Source organism: Leptinotarsa decemlineata, unplaced genomic scaffold (assembly GCF_025532065.1).
Source record: "Leptinotarsa decemlineata unplaced genomic scaffold, Ldec_3_MD MMD2_tig00026354_RagTag_RagTag, whole genome shotgun sequence".
NCBI lineage: Eukaryota > Metazoa > Arthropoda > Insecta > Coleoptera > Chrysomelidae > Leptinotarsa > Leptinotarsa decemlineata.
In genome coordinates, this window is record NW_027412702.1 from 7,980,493 (window position 1) to 8,004,517 (window position 24,025).

Genomic DNA, 24,025 nt, shown 5'->3' on the forward strand with positions numbered 1-24,025 from the left:
AATTTGTATTATATTAGACAATGGAAGTCCGAACTGATGAAAGAGAAGTTTCATACTGTCGTAGTGTTGCATGTGTCCTGAATCTCAAGTTAAGATGGTCTACGTCAGTTCTGAAGGATATTTTTTTCGAAACGGTTTTTTTTTTTATTTAAGGAGTCTTTGAAAAAATGTTGCAGAAAGAAGTGTTGCATGTGTCCTGAATCTCAAGTTTAGATGGTGTACGTCAGTTCTGAAGGATATTTTTTCGAAAAGGTTTTTTATTTGTTTTGAGGAGTTTTTGAAAACATGTTGCAGAAAGAAATGTCCATTTGAATTCAATATTCAATCAACCCACATCCCCGTACAGATGGGAAATGTATTCTCGTTTCTTCGTTCCCGTAATGAGCCTAATGCATGCATTCTGGAGCTATTGGATTCTAAAATTGTCACTCTTCGAAATTCTCGGACTATACACCACGTCTGCGTAATTGGCATGTGAAAGAACTATGGCATGGCAAAGTATAATTTTACTTTTTTTATTCAGAAATGCTCTGTTGGAATATATTGAAAATTCAATTCAAATTTGCATAATCCCGTTTCAGAATTTGCGAAATGTGTGTTTTAGAACGAAGACTGTTGTCAAAATATAGGCCAAAGTTTTTTGTAACTCCTTTCAAGGGAAGTTCTGTTCCATTTATTACAATATTTATGAGGCCAAAACAACGATTTCTTGCCGCTGTTCTACCAAAGAGCATGATATATTTTGTTGACAAAGATAATAACATATCGGGATCGGTATTAATTTGCCATAGGGCCTCGTTAATTAAATTCTCGTCAAATTACATGTACAGCTGAGTATCGTCGGCATAACAATGCATGGTTTCAAACTGCAGTGACCTATGAAATTGAGATGTGTATAGAACGAACAAGAGAGGGGCCAATATTGATCCTTGAGAAACACCGTTTTTATTTTGTATTAAATCAGATTTTTTGTTATTATACACAACTCTTTGAAAACTTTTGCGGAAGTAATTTTTAGTAGTGCTACAGCATGTATAGAAAACCCTAGGTAGATCAAAATAGCAAAAAGAAGTTCATGGTGTATGCGATCGAGCGCCTTAGAATAGTTCAATAATATCAGAAGACAGAGTTTGTTATTATCAATAGATCTGTGCACATCATCCACAACTTTCAGGAAGGCAGTCGTACAACTGTGGCCAGATCTAAACTCTTATTGACACTCCGGTAATATATCGAAATCATTCAGATAATCACGCATCTGCAAGTTCAATATTTTTTCAAAAACTTTATATAGTGCACATAAGATGCTAATTGGCCGGAGATCGCCTAAAAAAAAGTAATATTCATTACTACACCAAAGGTTCCAAACAGTGTATCATAGGTTTTCTACGTTTCTTGAACAATTTTCAATGTGTTTTGCTGAAGCAAAACACATTGAAAATTGGTTGGGATAACTTCTGATACCATATTTTTATCGATATGATAATTTTAGTACTGATAAATAATTATATATAAAATTATTACAATGTGTTAAAACAACGATAAAAATAAAATAAATACAACAATAAAAATTAATTGTCGCTCCGGGGCGACTTCATTGATTCCAGTGGCGCATTTGCTTTTTCAGCTGCATCATCTGAAGATCTTGATCCAACAATGTCCTCTCTCTCATAAAACAAAATGTAGGGTGTCTCCAGAGGCTCCAATAAATTCAATGCATCGCCAGAACACTTCGTGACACGACTATCGTCAAACTTAAACCAGTCCGTTTCTTCTTTGACCAAGGCGTAATAATGACCACATTCAACGCCAGAATCACAGTGAACAATGACTGCATGAATATTATAACAGTGGTCTGCTAGGTTGAAATGTTCATCTATTTCGAACCTTCCAAATAGTTTCTTGCTTCCGTTAGAGGTTGAGTCTTGTTTGAAAATCATCAGTGTTATTATTAGATTGACTGGTGCCTGAGCTATACTTGTTTCCTTATAACAGTCAGTTAGTTTGGCGCATGTTTGACAATACAGTTGATCATCACCTGTTAAAAATTCCATTTTCAGATGATTTAACAATAAGCTTTGCACGGACTGGTAATTAGTCGTATTAGGAAAAGCTAGATGAAGTTCCAGAAATTCACATAAGTTTTCAGTACTTCTTGAACACTTACCATAAAGTAAACAAGTGAGGATTTTTCCAGCAAAAGATTCACAAACACAAGACGAGATGGGTTGTACATTCAGTCCAGAGCGGCTGGGAGTATTGATTTTGGTATTGTTTTGCTCACGAAGAGTATTCAACAAGAACCCCAAGAATTCGGAACAATCCTCTTGTTGTCCTAACGAGTATCTAGTGGACTTCAAAGACTCCAGGAAATCAGTTGGAGGGAAAGATGATACCTTCCTACGAAACTGCAGCTACATGAACAGTTGTTTGAGTTTGATGAATAAGCAGGAAACATTCTCGTTCTCGTTCATCATTAAAACTTCGTTCTTGAAATTCTCCGTCATGAACAACACTTGTAAAATGCTATTCATGTAACAAGTGTTTCCTAAATTATCCAATCCAATTTTCTTCTCTAGATTTTCAGGACAACTCTCTACTGATTTGTAAGGAAGAACACGTTTCACAGAATCTCCATAAGAACCATTTCTCAAGCTGCGATCGATCCTTCCAAATAAAAAAGGGTTTCGTAGAGGGATCGATCCGGCTCTTGCTTCAAGAAGCGCTTCCACTGAAATGGTACCAATTCTACGAGGAATGCAACTCATTTTTTGGGGCCAAGAATGACCTGAGTCCACTGACCGCACTGAAAAAGAAGAAGGTGGATCAATCACTTGTGAATTAACCTTATCAGGAGACTGATAAATATCCACATATTTTGGCTTGTTTCGAAGAGGTTTCAGTTCCGTACTGAAATTAGGGCAATGCATGATCTTATCAAAATTATGTGAAGGAGGAATAGTTCCAAGTACTGAAGCAGCATTGCCACGTTGAATAGCAATACTAATTCTTTCTAACAAAAAAGAGGTAGAACGGTTATCTTTCGTTGCTTGGCCTATTCTCCTTCCGAGTTCATGAACGAATAACAGAGACTCCGGGCCATAAACACCAAAAGTTTCAACCGCTACTGGATGGAACAGATAGTTGTTTCCAAGATTTTGGTATTTTTTCCTTTTCAATTTCTCGCCAGACAATGCTGCAGTTCCAGCAGACTTGGAACTTTCGGCTAGATGGGAAGCCGCGACCGTGTCAACACAAGTAAAGTCCCATACCACAGGTTTACCGTATTTCCATGGTATGAGAGACATGCCATCTGGTCGTTTACCATCATCTCGACTGGTACCTAAGGGTTCCAGAATTGCAGGAACATCCGCTGACAACATAGCTCTTTTCAATATGTCGTTCACTTGGTGATGTCGAGATATACGCCCTGCACTTCTCCTGCAACTCAAACCATGTGTACCTTTCTCATCAACTATACTACCGCAAACACAAGTATGAGAAACACAAATAGATGAACCCATCCTAAGTCCTACTGCTATTCTGAAAGATTCATCGTCTAATAGTGTTCCAAGAGATGCAACAGGTAAAGCATTCAGCCAAGCACCCGATTCCTTGATCATTGCTGCTTTCAGACGAGCCTTATCGTATACACTTGTAGGTTTCAGAAGTTTATCAGTCATAATGTTCAGGAGAGGTCGGTCCCATACACTTTGTATTTTCTTTTTATCTGTAGGAGGAGCAATATTAGTTGCAGCATGCCAAAGTGATTCACCTTCAGAATAAAAAACGTCTTTGATATTGATAAATATGGAAGGAAGGATGGAATCGATAAGATCGGAAACACTATTGACTGATGACAGAAATGCTGGTAAAGCTAAGGAAGAAGCCGAACGTAGCCCTAATCCGCCAAGGTTTACGGGAAGAGTTGCTTGGAGCCATGAATCATTATTGAAATGATTGTTTGTAACATATTCCGTCGTGTGGCGGAGTAAATTATCTTTTTTGTTGAAGATTCGAGATGAAATTTCATTATGTGAAAGAAATCGCTCAGCTCAGTGTCCAATTAGTTATTATATTCTAATATTATCACCGTTTTACGAAATCATTGGTTTCCAACAATATAACAAACTTTTTTTGACACAAATTTACGATTCGTTCCAGTCGTTCAATATTATACTCCTATAAAGGAATCGAAAGCTTGAAAAATAGGAATCAACCATTTTCCGCGATACTCATTTCATTTTATTACCTTTTCGAATTGAAACTTGAGGGCTCGAAGAGACAAAATAATCAATTGAAGTTCTAATAATGATGGCACACCACACAAATCGATTCTCATATTTATCGTATACAACTATTGCTCCAATCTGTGACATTTTCGCAGTCCAATAGATTCTACTCAAAATTAATACAAATAATAATATCGAACATCCGGTGACTGTAATTACCACAGCTAGTTCATCATTCACCAAAACGTATTTCATCCGACGTAATCCCATCGGTGTTAATCGGAATTTGCATTAATCACTAGCGATATTAAATAAATGTGTTGACACGCATTTGGTTTCATCATACCTACGGCGGTGTGATGAAAATAATAAACAGACAATAGGATGGAAAAGGAAGTTGTGTGTTACAATGAACCGGACATGTTCATACTCCGAGGTATTCATTTGTGTTTCAGGCAGCGATGGTTGGGAGGGATGAGAATTTCGAAATGAAAAATACAAACCTTTTGCAGCATTCACTTCAACACTGGATGGAAAACTTGGTAGGGAAAAAAGAAATGATAGGTTCAATTTTCACGCTGCTTTCCTGGTAAACATTGTATTTGCGAAATATCGGTTATGTCAAAAATTTCTGAACAACTACGTTCTATGTCATTAATGAGATTATCATCAAATAATTCATGAATTATGTCCACATGATCATCACCTTCATGGCGTCCGGGGTTGAAATATTTGGTAAAACATAAATATGTCCCAAATTATTTCATTTTTCAAAGCTTATATGAATATGTATTCTCTTAACAAAAATCTTCATTAACAGGATGGTGAATGCGTTACAAAAAGTGTGATCGGACGAGGCGAACGGAAGTTGAGAGGGAAGTTTGAGTTAATGAAGAAAGAAAGAGGGAGTTACGTTTCGTATATTACTATAGGGGTAAGAGAGAGAGAGGTGCGAGCACAACATTCACGGTCGAGTAGGCTGCGAAGAATTAGGAGAAAACTACCATACGTTGCTATACTTTTAGCAGAAGATTTCAGTGTTGATTTCGCGTCCGAAAATGAATAACTCTTGGTAAACTTTCTACAAGATGAATAAAATATAGGTTATGTTAGGTCCAAAGTGAGTGGGTCTATTCGACCCTCCATCCGCAAGGGTTTATTGTGGCTCACACCTATTCACACTCGACCAAATAAACCCAGCCGAAGCCGATTTGTTTGTATGGTGAATGGTCTTTCAGGTCAGATGGTAAGAGTACGGCTCTGTCAAACTCAGAAAACCTTATTCGGTCTTCAGCGGGCCAGGCAGAAAGTATGTGCTCCGCTATTTCATCATTTTCCAAACAGAGGCGACACACATCTATGAGACCTATGAGGTGACCTATGAGAAGACCTGTTCAAATCTGTTTAAAATATGTTTTTCCGTTAACCAGCTGTCGCACCCCTACGAACTACAACCCTCAGAAGTCGGACTTGTGCGAGCTAAGGATTAACGAGGTCTTACCTTTTAACGTGTGATTCCTAACACGTTAGACATGTATTTCATCCCTACTATAGTCCAACAACTGTTTGGTATCGAGTTTCGAGAGGTGAATAAACGCTTTGGAGTGAGTCAATCCTGGAAGAATCTGCCAGAGGTCAAAAATAAAATATAAGTAGCGACTGTAGTTTATATATTACTCAAATCAAAGGTTTATTAAACTACATCAATTGAGTATGAATATATTTTTTTAAATTGAAAGGGTTATATTTTCAGGAGTGAATTATTTTTGCGAAAGGAAGCTTTTGGCTTTCTACTACTCTATCTTGATACAAAAAAAATGTGGGAATCTTTGGAAGAAAGAAAGGAAGCAATCAATTCGGAAAGAAGTAACTCTATATATAGATGTATAGATCACGCAAAGAAGTAACTTTCAGACACGAACTGAATGGAAGAAAGAGCCCTTCTGAAACAGCTACTTTCATATAAACTTCGAATTACAAAAAAAAATACTTTCGAAACAAATACATTCACGTGAACACTAAATTACACAAAAATTATTTTCTCTATTCAGTTTGTATTCCAAACATTCGTAATGAAGTTGAATCAGATATAATTCACAGGATTTCTAAACAATACACTAAATGAAAGAGTAAAAGTTTCACTTACATGGAATACTGTCGTCATCACTGGTAGACATCCGATGTTCCGCCGTAAGGGCTCTTCAGTACCAATGTTAAACAGAAAAAACACAATTCATTCATGAAATTACGATATTATGTCACGAAATGAGTTTGATCTACTCATGTCATCGAAGGCATCGTAATGACATTCACTCGCTTATTTGATTACATCCCAACCAAAGGAATATTGTTTAAATAAAAAGGGTTATATTTTTATGAGTATATAATTTTTGGGAAAGACAGTTTTTGGCTTTCTACTATTCCATCTTGATACAAGAAAATGTGAGAATTTTTCAATAAAAGGAAGGAAGTAATCAATTTCACATTCACGATCTACACATAGATGTGTAGATCATGAATGAAAGAGAGGGAAAACTCAAAGTAGGCAAAAACTAGTAGGTCTAAAATATGTCTTGGTCCATCTGGAGAAAAATGTTTAATTCGATAATGTCCAAATTATAGGGTGAACAACATAGAACATGATAAATTCAGATGCAAGAAAGGTTAATATTTAGATAGTTCAATAATATTCCACCATAAAATTATGTCGATATCTCGACATTCGACTTCTATGGGCAAATTTTTCATACCTCAGCTGGCTGATATTACTGCAATTGCGGTAGGAATCTATCTCTGATTGAGAAAAATATATATAGTCCATGTTAACTTGCAGATGATACATGTTTCTAGGTGACAGGAATTCTAAAATCGGTTGAGTAATTTTGGGGTTCATTCATTACGAAAAAACAAATATTTGTTTGAACTAGAATACATTCAGAATTTAGAACATTTTTGGTTTACAGATACAAATAGTTCCTTCGAAACATTTTTTAAAAAACTGACAATAATTTAAGCTATTCTAATAATTTATTTATAATTTCAACTTGGAAAATTTCAGGTTGATATCCTGTCCGGCCAAGATTTTTGTACCTTTGGAGAAAATATGACAATCAATTACAATTTCAGTTCAGAGTAAAATTCCTACGATATCAGCATAGTTTGCGTTTTATGAGATATTCAAATCTTCTCAGTCGTCAAGATTACCAAGCAGAATTTTATGGTCTCGCGGAAACACTTGACACAAATCCATCACAAGTATTTATATTGAAACAGGAATGGTATGAAATTATAATAAATTGAAAATTGCATTTCTCCACATATTCGCAAACTTACTTATCAAAACTCTGAGCTTTATTCAATGACATGTTTGACCAGATATATTTGAAACTATCATTAGATTACCATTAGGCGCGGTGCACACTGAAGAAAAGTGTTTCATGAAACTGTTTTCATGTGATAGGTTTCAAGAAAACTGTTTCATTGGAACGTAAGTAGTTGTTTACAGCTGATTCTCGGCCTCCCCCCACCACTATGACGTATTAATTGCTTTTTTTATTGGTTGTTGTTTGGTGAAGTTTTTTTTGTTGTGCAGTGAAGTCAAGGCGTTGTGACCTTGAAGTGTCTGGTGCATGGATCGTTCAGATTTTTTTTTCATATGAGATTTTGTGTGTTTATGTGTGTGTGTAGGAGAATGCACGGTACAGGGTTTCATCATGTGCTTGTTTGTCTATGTACAAACATACGTCTGCATACTTCGAAGATCCTCCAAGTAATAAATGCTCCATCGGTGTTAGGGCACCAAGTTAGTAGTGGAGTGACGTCACAGCAATAACCGTTCAACGGCTAGAGAGCGACATGTTCACTCCACGACGTGTGGCAGAGTAATGCGTATTCATCGGTCTGCCCTCACCTCTCCTGAAGCGATGAAGGTTCGCTCTAGCCCCGCTATCGATGGTGACACAACGGCAGCCGAGGACTGTTTGCCTAGCGTCTACCCTCTCCGAGACCGCAACGACCACTGCTTGCTCGTATATCGACATCTGTTATCGCATTCAGTTGGGAGGTAATCTTGGCGCATGTAGTTGAGAAGTGGGGTTGGCTATGACGTCTTGACGGGTCCTATCAGAGTGTATTTAAGAAGCGTACGAGTGTTGGCTATGTCAGTTTACATCAAGTGAGTTAGTGAGAACTATTATATAAAATGTATTCCTGTGACTGTGGTAAATCTTTCACTCGTAGTGATAATCTTCGTCGGCATCAGCTCCAGAGTTGCCAAGGAGGGCCTGCAGTGAAACGGGTGAGAGTGGATAATGCAACACCTATGTATACGTGCAATTGTTGTAATGTGACAATTCCTATGAGCCAAGTGAATTCTCACCGAAGAACCATGAGTCATAAAAATAATGCATGTGTTCAATTGTCTGACGGTGTTCAAATTATAACGAATGCATTCAATTGCCGCATTGCTACATACAGGGTGGAGAGTTCGATTGTAACCAGTGACTACATTTCATTTTTCAATAAGATTAGGCAGAAGGTCATTGAATTACTGGAATCAGCCATCAGGATCCATAAAAGCATCAAGGTGAATATGGAAGTTTTTGGGAATTATATTCTTCAGACTGATGATTCGAGGGACACGAAGTCATTTAATTCCCAAAATAAAATAGTGGACCAATCTTCAGATTTGAATGCTGTTTTTGATGGATTCCGTGATGTAATTGTGGCACAAACGACTGAGTTCCAGGATCGTGACTCAGGTATTTATTTTTTAAAAATTTCAATAAGATTGAATAGTAATATTTTTTTTTTTTTATAATTCAGGTTGGACTTGTGAAAAAATATTGTTTCTCGAGGTCAACATTAATAAATACAGTCCACTGGAAGGACGTTCATATGTGAAGCTGCCTCAATGTATTCAATGGAAGAAAGCTGTTGTGAATGTTCGTAATGAAGATCAATATTGTTTTGCTTGGGCTATAACATCAGCATTATATCCTGCAGATAGTCGAGTGTCCGAACTTACGTCATATCCACATTTTTCCACTGTTTTAGATGTCACAGGTATGGATTTTCCGGTTAAAGTTAATAATAAGAGTATCGAAATATTCGAAGATAGGAATGATATTTCAATTAATGTTTACGGTTTAGAGAGTACATTTGAGAAGGGTAAAATGAAGTATGAAGTGATTGGTCCATTGCGATACTCACAGAGAAGACTCCGGAGACATGTCAATTTGTTGTTTATAACTGATGACTCCGGTAATGGTCACTATTGTTGGATCAAAGATCTTTCAAGATTAGTTTCTAATCAACTATCAGCTCATAGACAGAAAAAATATTTTTGTGACGGATGTTTGATATATTTTTCTGATGAGAGATTGCTTTTACGTCATAATATGTATGATTGTAATCACATTAGTACCACAACACCAACTACTAATTTAAAGATCAATAAATATGGTAGAATGGTTGCGGAAAATAAACTAATGTTTGAAAACTTTGAGAGGCAAATGAGGGTGCCATTTGTAGTGTATGCTGATTTTGAATCAGTGCTTAAACCGATTCATGTGAATGAGCCAAATCCTGGAAGTTCATACACGATTAAAACATTCAAACATGCCCCATATTCATTTGCTTATTTGATAAAGTGTTCATATAATGATGATTTGACAAAATTTGTTACATATAGGGGTGTAGATGCAGCTCAGAAATTTGTGAGTAGCATTGAAGATGATTTGAAAGAGATACATGAAAATCATCTCAGAAACCCTAAACCAATGGATACACAAACTGTCGAAGAAGAAGAACAGTTTGTTGCAGCCAGAACTTGTGGTATATGTAATAAAGCATTTACTGATGGTGACGTCAAAGTAAGAGATCATTGTCATGTCACAGGAAAGAAAAGATCACATGCCGCTCACTCGAAATGTAATTTAAATTTCAAAATACCAAACTTCATACCTATCATTTTTCATAATTTAAGTGGTTATGATTGTCATTTATTCATAAAAGAATTGTATAGGAATAAAGAGAAAGTTGATGTTATCCCGCAAACTAAAGAGAAATATATATCTTTCACGAAGCATCTCTTTACACACAGCTATACCGATAAAGATGGTGTGGTTAGGAAGAATTATCTCAAAATGAGATTTATCGATAGTTATAAATTTATGACTAATTCGTTGGAGAAGTTGGGTGCAAACTTGACCTCCGATCAATGTTTGGAGATGCACAAACATTTCCCACAAATTGAGAAATTCAATTTGATGAGACAGAAAGGTGTATTTCCATATAGTTTTGTTGATGACATTGACAAATTGAATTATCCATTACTTCCGACAAAAAATCAGTTTTATGACACACTCAATTGTGAACATATATCGGAAACTGATTATGATAGGGCTAGAAAAGTTTGGAATTTATTCGAGTGTCAGAATTTGGGGGAATACTCTGATTTGTATTTGAAGTCGGATGTATTGCTACTATGTGATATTTTTGAAAACTTCCGCACCACAAGTTTAGAGATATATAACTTAGATCCGGCACAATATTACACTGCACCTGGATTATCATGGGATGCCATGTTGAAGTTCACTAATGTTGAATTGGAATTACTAACTGACATTGATATGATTCACTTTTTTCAAAAAGGTATACGAGGTGGAATTAGTCAATGTAGCGAGAGGAAACATATAGCAAATAATAGATTTTTACCCAATTATAATCCCAACGAACCTTCCACATTCATTACATATTTAGATGCAACAAATCTATACGGTCACAGTATGTCACAACCTCTACCAACAAGTGAATTTACATGGTTGACACCAAATGAAATTCTTAATCTCGATGTGATGGATGTGAGTACTGATAGTCCGTATGGGTATGTATTTGAAGTGGACATTCATTATCCACAAGAGTTGCATGATAAACATTCTGACCTTCCATTTTTAGTCGAAAAAATAATACCACCTCGTACACAATCGAAAATTCCCAAATTAATTCCAAATTTGAATGATAAAAGAAAATATATTGTTCATTATAGGAATCTACAGCAAGCTGTCAAAAATGGATTGATTGTAATGAATACACATAGAGTATTGAAATTCAAACAATCATGCTGGATGAAACCCTATATAGATCTTAATACTGAAATGCGTAATAGGTCTAACAACAAATCTGTTAAAGATTTCTATAAACTAATGAATAATGCGGTGTATGGAAAGACAATGGAGAATGTAGATAATCGAATTGATGTTAGACTCGTTACACATTGGGAAAATATAAAGAAAAATATAGGTGCCAGCACTCTCATAGCCAAACCAAATTTCAAAAATTGTTCAATTTTCACTGATAATTTCGTTGCCATTCAATTGGGTAGAGTGAAGGTTCATTACGATAAACCATTATATTTGGGATTTTCCATATTAGAATTATCTAAAACAGTCATGTATGACTTTTTCTATGGATGCATCAAACAACACTTTGATGAAAATGTCTCTTTACTTTACACAGATACCGACTCGCTCATTCTTAAAGTAAACACAGAAAATTTTTATGAATTCATAAAAACTAACATAAGTAGATTTGATACATCCAATTACAGTATAGTTAACCAATTCAATATTCCAGTAACAAGTTCAGTCTTGGGTAACTTCAAAGATGAATTTCCAAATGATCCAATCATGAGTTTTTATGGTACAGGTGCTAAAGCATATTATGTGAAATCTGTTGATGGTGAATTTAAGAAAGCCAAAGGGGTTAAACGATCTGTAATAAAGAATGAATTGACATGCGAAGATTATCAAAAAATCGTCGAACAAGGTGGTATGATATTCAGAAAGATGAATTCATTTAGAAGCGTGTTACATGATATGTATACTGAATTAAAAAATAAAGTTGCATTATCATATCACGATGATAAACGATTTATCATTCCGAATACTACCCACACTCTTCCTTGGGGTCATAATGATATTGAATTTTATGAAAACGATCCAAATGAGAACATTCGTTGGATAAGTAATATTATTCAACAATCACAATCTCAGGAGACTCCATTGGATCAATTGATTAATTTATTATCTGCCGAGATCAATGATTGAAATATCATTCAATATCTTCAAAACCGGAAAATTCAATATTGATATTTATGTAGCCATTTATAATTAATAATATATGATAGAAGTAATGTGATATTAATGTATTATGTATGTATGTATATGTATTACTGTAATGAATATAAAATGATTAAAATTTTATTTGTATTATTTCTATTTCCCTAATCAATTACTGCAATATATAGTATAATGTAAATGACAGAAATATCAGTTTGAAGAGAATCATCGTAGAGTGCACAATGTCTAAAACAATCGATAAGTTTGGTAGAAAAAGAAAATGGGGTGGTAATGTCATTCGAGGTCCTCCTGGGAATGGTTTTAAATTAACAAAAGATGGTCATTATGACATGCAAAGGAAAATATTGAAAAATACAAGTGAACCAATTGACAAGAGTGATTGTGTAACTGTATCATATCTTGAGGGGGAAATTAATGGAGCAAAGGAAGTTATACTTCTAGCCCTACAAGCTGCAATACAATCCACAATAGGCAATATTGCTCGGGACGCCCGGCAAGCATTTAACGATAAAATTGCAGAGGCTCGGATAACTTTCACTCGTAAATTTGACAAACTTACAAGTGATGTAGACATAAAAATGTCTGACATAACAGCGTCTACAAATAAAAAATTTGATGCTATGTCAAACATAACAGGGACTACAATGAAAAAGTATGATGTACTGGAACAGAGAGTTGAAGTATTGGAGAAAAACCATAAAGAAGTTTTGGAGAGAAACTATAAAGTCAGGCCATCATCATCAGGTGGACTGGGATATCCAGGACTGAACATTAATCCAAATCATAGAATAATACAACCAAAACCAAAACCAACTGATGATGTATTAATGGAACCAACATGGTGAATGTATTCCCTCGTTAGGTTAGGTTAATAGCTACGTTAGGTTAGCTGCATACTTACGTTAGGTTAGGTGTTAGGTTAGTATTCCCTCGTTAGGTTAGGTTAATAGTTACTGTAGGTTAGGTTAGGTTAGGTTAGGTTAGGTTAGGTTAGGTTAGGTTAGGTTAGGTGTTCGGTTGCATAGCGGTAGGTTAGCGTACTAGGTTAGGTTACGTTAATACATACGATAGGTTAGGTGTTCGGTTGCATAGCGGTAGGTTAGCGTACTAGGTTAGGTTACGTTAATACGTTAATACGTTAGGTTAGGTGTTCGGTTGCATATTATGTTACGAACGCGCGCGCGAAGAGGGCGTAGATGTCTCTCCAGATGTCCCGCCTACCTGGGGCCGGAGGCCCCACCCACCTGGGCGGAGCCCAGGCAGTGGGCGGGGCCCGTTAGGGCCACGCCCCCCCCCCGTCGCCACCAACTTTTCGGATACCCCGCCCCTTTCCGAAGCCCCGCCCCCTTTCCGAAGCCCCGCCCCTCCCCTCCCCGAAGCCCCGCCCCCCGACTCCCAACATTTGCGCATGTACACCCCTACCCTCATCGCGCATGTGCGCTCCCACCATTTTCCCACCGCTCACGCATCGAAGTCGATACCCTCCGGAGAGCACTCCACAACATTCAGTTCGAGAAGTCATCTCATCGAGAGCAGTCCACTCCACAACAAGGCAGTACGTTCCAACGACCAACTTGATATTTGAGTAAGTAAATTAGGAATGTTATTTTTTATATCAACTAACTTTGTATTATTTCTTCTTTTTCAGAATGGCAACCAATACACAGGAGGTGAATAATGCTGTGGCGTCTATTCTGCCGGTGTCCGCTGACCAGGAGGAGGCAGCATCTTCGAGAGCGGTGACGGTTGACCAGCCAACCACTTCGCGTTCGCGAGTTAGGTGCAGATCTTCTAGCCCTGACTTATTCGAGGAGGAGGAGGAAGTCAGGGCTGTGAAGAAGGTTTGCCAACGACCTGCAGCAAAGGTTGGTCCTATTTCAAAGTACCGAGCTACTTGCAATAGGACTAATCCTTATGCAGGTAGTTTTTCGACCTCTCGTAAGAGGGCCTCCACACCAGCAGCAGCACCAGCAGCAGTGGAAATTCCGAGGAGTCCTTCTCCGGAGTTGGTGATATTGTCGCCGTTGGTGACGCGACTACCACCGCTGCCAGCGACACCGGCGGATCCTGAGGTGTTGGTGCCACAGCCTATCGGAGAGGTTAGTGAAAAGATGAGTGTTTTTCTGCAGAGATGCAAGAAAGCAGAACGAGCTGCCCGATCTAGCGAGGCCGAGTTGGTTACCATGAAGCGACAAATGGCTGAAATGGATAACCGACGGAGGGAACTCCAAAAGGAAATGGCCGAAATAGATCGGAATTATGCATCTCTGCAGGAAAGGTGTAAAGCAAAGACCTCTTCGATAGAGCTGTACAAAAAAGTAGTGACAGTTATGGACACTCTTTTTGTAGATGAAGTGTAAATGTAAGATTAGTTTTAGGTTAGTTAGGAGTATTTAATTATGGTAGTTTTAAGTTTATATTTGTTAAGTTTATATTGAATAAAGGAAAAGGAAGTGAAATAAAGGGTGTACACTGTTTTTTGGTTTGGTACACATTGAACAATGCGATGGTTGGAGCATTTTTCTTCACTTCCTCTTATTATCATTATTATTTTTTTATTTCAATTCCAAGTTCTTCTAGACAAATACCTCACATCAATTTTTGTGTTCTCTAATCACTTGTAAATAATTTCATGTGAAGAAAATTTAAAAAATAAAAAAATAGACATGTTTCATAGTGAAATCGACAAGTATATTTCATTTGTATTTTATCCATTCAAGTATCTCTTTCATTGAATATGTCTTATGTCACTTTGCAATTTACCCCTACTCATTGAATATGTCTTATGTCACACTACAATTTACCCCTACTCAATGTTCCACTCCTCTCCCACTCCCTCTCGAAAGTATAAAAGTAGAAATCATCTGATGAAACATTCAGTTGATCAGCTAGCATCGAGATGGAACCCGATTCAACCTCCGAACCCTATAGCTGCCCGGATCAGGGGTACAACTTCAATTACTGGGATAACAGCCAGGTACAGGTTGTCTCTTCCACCACGGAACCCCACAGTCCGCCATACGAATACCGGGATCACGACATCAGGATGCAAGTTCAGCATGTCACTGGCAGTGACGAAGGACACTTGGATGACTCGGAATATCCAGATCCTGACGGATGGTGGGACCCTGCTTATGATGACATTGTCCCAATGAGTAGCGACGACGACGATGATGACGACGACGACTCTGGTGATGATGCTGATGACGAGCTTGACGTTAGACGTCCTCCACCATCCCCTATCCTCATCGAGGATAGTCCTCCGCCATCCCCAATCCTAATCGATGATGATGTCCTCAATTCCGATGATGACATATAATCATCTACTCGTCCATCATTTCCTTTCCTTTCCTTCCACGGAGTACACACTTTTTGGTTGGTGTACACGAGGCACTGCGAGGCTGGGGCAGTGTCTTCCTCCCTTCCTCTCCCTCTTATTAGTTTTTTTTCCATAATAATCACTAGAATTTCTCCTAATAATCGCTCAGAGTTTCATTCTTGATGTTTTCGAATCTCAAACACTGTTCTACATTTCACCCCCTCCATTTCATTTCTTCCAATATAAATATAGCAACAATCCCAGTTCTATATCATTCTTCCACAATGTCGAGTACAGGACCCATCCAAGTACATGAAATAGATTCAACGTCTGATCATTTGAGTACAACCTTCGCTCAATTTCTGCAGCGAATCTATGATCTTCCTGATGATTTCGCAGAACGAGTGGAACAAGGTATTCAGGACGACATAGATGCTGTTGACGATAATAATGCGGATGATGTGATTAGTATATCATCTGATTCAGCTGATTATGACGACGACGACATCATGAGTATATCATCTGATTCAGATGACTACTATGAGGATGATATCATTAGTATATCATCTGATTCAGATGACGATACCATAATTATTGTTTCTGATGATGAGGAGCGTTAGTCCATATCATTGCATGGATTAATAAAAAAATAACAGCCCTTTTCAGGGCTACAATTAAAGACTGAAACAATAAAAAAAATAGCTCTTTTCAGAGCTACCATTATACTTTCAAACAGAAACAGATTCATACCATTGTTAACATTATGTTAACATTATAATCTCAAACGAAATATATGTATGTGAAAGTATTCATCATTATATGCATATGAATGATTGACAAATGCCAACTTCAACTTTCATTTAAAGTAGTACTCATCATATGCATAGATATTCAATGACTATCAAATTCCAAATTTCGACTTTTCAGTCAAAGTAGTAATTTATTTGTCATATAATGTATAGATATTCAAAGACTAACAAATTTCCAACTTAGACTTTTATTAATCAAAGTATTCATTTGTCACATAATCTATGAATACTAATACAACTAACTACTGTTTGTGTGAATAATGTAGCCCTGAAAAGGGCTGTTGTTTTTTTTTGACCAGTAGGTCCACGGTTATTGTGCCACAGGTTGGACATTATTACATATAATACATGTAGATACTCGGGTGAAGTTTGTTAGTGGCCTCTCGCAAGCTTCACACCAATTCTGTCCCATTTCCATAATTGAGACAGTGTTGTGGGTGTTGACATGGGCATACCACCCTCCATTATTGTTTCTATGCGAATAAAACCGAAAGCAGCACCAACATAGTTTTTTGTTCTCTCCATCTATTGTGCTGATCAATACGTATGCATCCAATGCACAATACAAATCCAAGGGATCTTCCAGTGTCTCACTGACATTGAGTGTTCGCATACCGATCCTCATAGCACCATCACCTTCAGTTGTGTCAGCTTCTATCCCTTCATCATCTCCTTCTTCATCCATGACCCTCTCAAACTCCATCACGTCATCATCTTCGTCGCTTTGGTTGGCCTCGTTTTCAACTTCGTCTATCTCATCTTCATCGACTCCAACATCTTCTGCTTCAACTATTACTTCCTCTAGCGGAACATTGACATCCTCATCATCTGATTCGTCTATCCAATTGTTTTCATCAACAGCAGCTATTCTATTTAATGCAGCATTTATTTTTGCAGAATTCATCTTGTTGTTGTTTGCTCACAGTTGTAGAGAGTGAATGAATGAACTCTAGGTTTGCAAGTCAACTTATATAGGAGGTGATGCGACTCCCACTTGACTCGTTTAGAGTGGAATAGTAGGAGAAGTTATCCCACTATACTTCCACATGATGTTGATTTGTATAAATAGAGATCGTAGGTATAGGAGAGAGCATTCAGAGTTTCTGTAAGTCATCTCTTTATATTTCTAATCGAATTAGTAAAATGCCGTTTCCAAAAGAGTGGAATGAAAAACCAAAAGTGTGTGTCTACCCAATGATGATTGCAGGGGCTATTGTGTGCTACTTTTGTCAAATAAGTAGACCTAAGGATTCAATCAATCCATGTACTGGTATGTGTAGTGATTGCGTGTTGCGGATTCAACTATCGCCTCCTTCTCATCCACCGAAGCGAACAAAATCGGATTATCGTCAACAACAGTTACAGTGTCTGAAGTGTTCCGAACCTATAATATTTAACAATATAGGTATCTGTAGAAATATTTGTGGTATCTGTGCTGCCGTTCCAACTCCACTGCAACGTTGTTTGCGTTGTGATACATATTCCATGAATTGTTGGAATCATGTATGCAATGCATGTAGAAGTACTTGGGATCTGTGTGAGAAGGTTGGTCAACTCTACCCCAATAGGAGAATCCATTTTTTTCAATGTTGGTGTTTGACGCACGAGCAACAACTATTGAGGAATAGAGTCAAAGAACGTTCCACATCCACAGAGACATATTAACATTTTTCATTTTTTATTATCGTTATTGTCCTCTATTATTAATAAATATATATATATTTTGAATTTATTTGTATTATTTTCTAACATTTAAAAATACATGCATGCAACACAAAGTTTTCCTCTTAAATGACAAAGATTGTTACATGCGTGAATAGTTTAGTGAGAGAGCGCATGTGCCAGTTGATGAAAGAGCGCATGCGCTAGTTTATTTTCTTCTATAAATGGTGAGGTCTCAGTAACATCATCACCTTTCCTATCCACATTCTATTGCTATCACATATCATTCCTCAGACCTTAATAATCATGAGCTCTATGCCGCTATTGATTGCTGAAGATGGTTCACCACTTGTTGATATCGATCAGACTGATTTTGAAAATATTCCAGTATTACATTTATCGAGTCAAGATTCGATAAATGATTTTGATATTAACGACTTCGTTAACTTTGCAGATGTGCCAGAACCAAATGAGCAAATTATTATTGAAAATCCGATCGTTTCGCAATTATCATCACTCAAACACTCTTCATCTACCCTTCCTCTTGGTGTTGATAAGAAATCTAGAACAATCAAGAGGAAGGTTACTAAGGCATCTTCATCGATTGTCACTGACTTTAAAGAAAAGAAAGAATCCAAAAGTGTTGTGCGACAGAAAAAACCCGCAACGAAAAGTGACAGATCGAAGAGGAAGCCAAAAGGTACTCCTAAAGAAATGAAGAGTGATTTGAAAGCTGAACCGCTATCTTCTTTCAGCCCCCTCCATCGGTTTGGGGAAATGAAAAGGAAAGCAAAATGCCGTCTTGTAAAGGCACAGATGACTATTGCTGAACTTGAAAAGAGTGAGCGAGCTATTAATGCTAATAATGAAACTCTTGAAGCATTAGATGCCAAGATTGCATTAGCGAAGGTTGAATTGGCTAGAATGTCTAAAGATGCTGATGAACTCCGTTCAAAAATTGGTAAAGATAAGCAATTCCATCAACGTTCGAGAATGCAAGCTCAGGCTGAGCTTGAGGAGTCGACTAAGCTTTATGAGACAGCATTATCAGTGAGAGATAATTGGCAAAAAGAGTTGGATACTGCATTTCAAAGTGACGGCGATTAGTTTTGGGAATGATAATGTGTTTTCAATATCGTGAGTTGAAAAATATAAGCGGGAATGGAGTATACAATTAATTTGGTTTGGTATACACAGAACATTGCGAATGGCTGGGGCAATGTTTACCGCTGCAATATTTTTCAGTTCACATACTTATAATTGAAATGAAAACAATAATGAACTTTAATATTACTTTATTCATAAAAGTCACTATTATATACATTTAAACCATATTTGATTCATCAATCCAAGAATTTTGTTCGCTAGGAAGGCCTAACCACTTTACATATACTTTATTTTTTCTTCTCTTCAACACCTTCTCAATCAGATATACGTCAGGATTCTCGGTTCGTAATAACTCTTCTTCGTAAAAACATCCTCTAATCGGCTGTTCATTCATATCTTCAAGATTATAAGTCGTTGGGATGGTTTTATTAATTTTAACAATCTTGAATAGCTCCGTGGTAAAATTCGCAGTGTAAGACTTTTCAAAAATATGTTTGTATTTACTTATACGTACAATATCATTTAATTGGAATTTGGGTTTACTTTGTCTTCCTCCAATTCCATTGATACCCTTGAATTTTAATTTTGTTGTTGAATCAACATTGATGGGTGCCATACCTATTGTACGATGAACTTTATTATTATATCTACTAGTTATAATTGGAAGAATATCAAGCCATTTGTGGTGACCTCTCATCGAAAATTCCTTGTAGAGCCATGCCTTTATTGTACGAATCACTCTTTCTGCTATAGCTGCCTTCTTTGTGCTAAATGTTGAATAATGATTGATATTATATTCTCGCATGAGAGATGAGAAGCTTTTATTGAAAAATTCTTTCCCTTGATCGCTTTGTATGTGTTTGGGGGAGTATTTGGCTTCTTTCAGTACATGTTTCATTGCATTAGTTACTGTACTACCTGTTTTATCTTTAACTGCTACAGTCCACAGATATTTGGAGTAACAATCTATCACTACAAGTATATATCGGTATCCTTCATTACTTTTTGCATAAGGTTGCAGTTCAGCTAAATCTATTTGCCATAGATCTGCAAAACCTTTGATGGTGGTTATTCTTCTACGAAAATTACGTCTTGCAGGTTTATGTAATTCATTAACAACTTGTCGTTTGACATCACTTATTTCATTAGTCATTCTATTTCAATATGATTAAAGAGAAAAGGTGATAATGTTACTGCATTGAATGATGATGTGACAGTGATCATTACATGTGAATATGTTAATATATTATACCTTCTTCACGTAATTCTTCAATTATTGAAATTATTTCATTATCATGTCCGGTATGTCCGGCTGACTTTGAAGCTACCAATAGTCGTAGGCGAGCAACTAACTCTTTCGGTGAATTCCAGTACACATAATTCACAGGTTTAGAATTATATATTTTCTCCATTTTCACTCGTTTGAGTGCTCCACCAATTTTACTTCTACTTCTTATTGGATATTGTCGTGAGTCTAATAGAGGTTTGATAACTTCACGAAATTTTTTAGAATTTGTATTTTTAAAACCATTCTTCAGATGATATTGTTTATATGGAGCATTCGTTATTTTCAATATTTTGGAATATACTTGACGAGTTTCTTCATTATCAACATCTTGTGGATTCTTCAAAAAAATCATATCATACAATTCTGGACTACCTGCGCATTCATATTTTTTCACTTTATTAGCATCCCAAAATGAAATGTTTCCATCTTTGAAATTTACCACTAGACTTCCCATTTTCAGCTTTTGTGAAATTGGATCCATACGTACGCCAAATGTTCCATCATATGCTGGATTTCTAGATTTTATATTATTCAAATGTTTCATCAAAACATCTTCACCACTTTCATTCATAACAGGTGAGATGTCAGGATCCGAGGAATCGATGTGGGACGATGATGGTGTTTCGAATAGAGTTGTTCTCATATCGTCTTGAAGTGTGCTCGTGTCACTATTCACAGATGATACACTACCAAAAGATTGTTTTCTTCCTATTGGAGTACTCATGGGATAATTTGAAGTAGATTGAACAGTTCCATGATTTGGTGATAACACTGGTGATTTAGAAGTAGCGTTTGATGATAAAACATTCAATGGTTTCATTATGGGCTCATACAATCTTTCAAGTGTCGTACGATTTTCAATATTATCATTCTTGATAGAGTTGAATTTCTGCCTGACAGCTTCTGTTGTCTCTACTAGTTGACGTTTCAAATTTATTTCATTGTTTTTATTTTCAGGATCTTTTTTTGTATTCATAATGCCCTTTTTTTTTGAATTAAAGCTTAATTCGTTGGTGAAGTGACCACTACAATATTCAGTGATCGAATAAGTTCCAAAAACAAGATCATGGGTATATAAAACTATCGAATCCTTTGCGATATCTACCTTCATCTATTTTTCTATCCTTATCAATGACTAGAAATCCATATTGGTCCTCCCAGCATTTAACACACATCAATTGGAATTGTTTGAATGTTACATCGGGTGAAACATGATCTGAATAAATGTGATGTAAATTCGTCTCATCTTGTTTGAACATTATAATGAAATTGGTATTGTCACGCACTAACTGTTTGGGTACCCGTGAATATGTCTGTGCTAGATAAAAACAATCAACATCCTTATGACGTCCCATACAGAAATATGATCTAATAATATCTTGCTTTTCACATATTACATCATCGAAAATGAAAACAGAATTAGGCTTAGCGTCGGAGGGTTCCACTATTTCTGCATTATTGCTGAATGTATAAAAACCTAATCCTTTTATAGGTTCCAAAACACTTCGCAAGTACTGATATTTAGGTTGATTGAGTGATTTCGAATAGAGATACACATTTCTAAATCTCAGTCCTTGTGGATGTGTTAATAGTGATATCATTGCATTCGTCTTTCCACAATTTGAAGGTCCTATAATGAGTCCTCGAACTGATGATGGAAGTAGTGGACCATGTCTGAATACCCTTTGTCCATTCAATCCACAACCAAATTTCTCATCTAGATTATCTACAGCAAACTTTTCTTTCTGTTTTACAATGCGCATCGTGCCGTGGTTGGAGACTATATAAATGTTATTAGCTTATTCATTTCAATGTGTACCATCAAACGATACGGACGTATTGAAAGTGATCGTAAAATTAAAAGAGGTTGTGGTTTTGTTAATGATTTAATAAACAAACTTCCTTTCGAATTACATCTACCGGAGGTTATCAATACTGTGGACCGGGTACAAAATTGAAACAACGTTTAGCTCGTAACGACCCTGGAATCAATAAATTAGATATTGAATGCAAAAAACACGATATTCAATATTCTAAGCATCCATCCGATCTTGCAGCAAGACATTTAGCCGACAAAGAACTTGAATACAGCGCTTGGGATAGGGTTAAATCGAAGGACGCGAGTATTGGGGAAAGAGCAGCTGCATTACTTGTCACCAACATTATGAAAGCGAAAAGACATATGGGCATGGGTTGTAGTACCAATAAGAAAAAATGTAAGAGGAAACAAACGAAGAAAAATAAAATTAAAAAAGTTGCATTTGGTGCTGGGATAGTCCATAAAGTGCGAAATGTATTGAAGAAAGCTGGTGGGAATCAATTTGTGACGAATAATAGCAAAAAAGCTATCACTGTGGCATTGCAGGCGGCACGTAAATACCTTAAAGCTGCCGGTGGAAAGAAGAAAATCCGCACACCACGCATAATTCCTGTTCCCAAGATCGGTGGACTTTTACCATTGATACCAATTTTTGCTGGACTATCCGCACTAGGAAGTTTGGCGGGAGCTGCTGCTGGTATTACCAAGGCCGTGAATTCGGCAAAAGCCAGCAGAGCGGCTTTAATGGAAGCCAATCGTCACAATAAAACCATGGAGGCTGTAGCATTAGGCAAACGCGGAAGTGGAATATATCTCAAACCATACCGTAAAGGTTTAGGACTATATTTAAAACCATACAAAGCCACAAACAAAACAAAAAACTAATTGAACCCCTACCTCAGAGGCCTCTTACTGATCTCGATCTCAGTTATTATGCACAAAAAATGAAAATTCCACATTTTCGTGGTGTTTTTATGCGTGATAGATTACCATCTTCAGGTCCAAAACAAAACGAGACAGCTATTGTTAATTTAGATGGAATAAGTGGACCAGGAACACATTGGGTGGCATATAAAAAATGTGGGAAAGAAGTCACATATTTCGATAGTTTTGGAGATCTACCCCCACCATTGGAATTGACTCGATTCTTTCGAAAATGTTCGAATGTAAAAATCAAATATAACTATGATCGACAACAGAAATTTAATACAGTTCTCTGTGGTCACTTGTGCTTGCAGTTTCTCTCTAAATAATTTTCCAAATAAAAATGGATTCAACACCAAAACTGGATCGGGAGGCTATCAAGGGAATGGGGTTTTCACTTAGAATGTTTTCAAAATATGGTACCTTGAAAAAAATGGATAAAGTGATGCTTGCAAATATGCCTAAGGAAGTGATACTTGCATGTGTTGCACATGAGATTGCATATGTTTGGGAAAAGTTGCCTAAGCATCTGCAAGATGACATCGATATAATGAAACATAGATATTGTTATGAGCACCACCACCACGATCAAAATTCAGAATCGGATGTTAATGACGGTCCTATACCTCGGAAATCTATGTGTTGTATTTGTAATATAGAGGATGTGAATATTGGTATCAATAAAAATGATACTTATTACAATACAACACCTTCCAAAAAGTGT

At 36.7% G+C, this 24,025-nt stretch overlaps 2 protein-coding genes across 3 annotated transcripts in view; both read left to right on the forward strand.

Annotated features, from left to right (window-relative positions):
• Window positions 1–24,025, forward strand: part of LOC111507662 (uncharacterized) — a 395,391-nt gene that overhangs the window by 230,335 nt on the left and 141,031 nt on the right. The window lies entirely within an intron of this gene.
• Window positions 13,807–14,733, forward strand: LOC141486345 (uncharacterized). Its single transcript, XM_074184151.1, has 2 exons — window positions 13,807–13,958; window positions 14,022–14,733. Exons 1-2 carry the CDS (start codon window positions 13,807–13,809, stop codon window positions 14,731–14,733), a joined length of 864 nt encoding a protein of 287 aa, XP_074040252.1.

Coding starts and splice junctions, on each gene's coding strand:
- LOC141486345 (XM_074184151.1), top strand. CDS start 13,807: ATGTGCGCTCCCACCATTTTCCCACCGCTCACGCATCGAAGTCGATAC. Junction 13,959..14,021: donor ACGACCAACTTGATATTTGA/GTAAGTAAATTA, acceptor CTTCTTTTTCAG/AATGGCAACCAATACACAGG.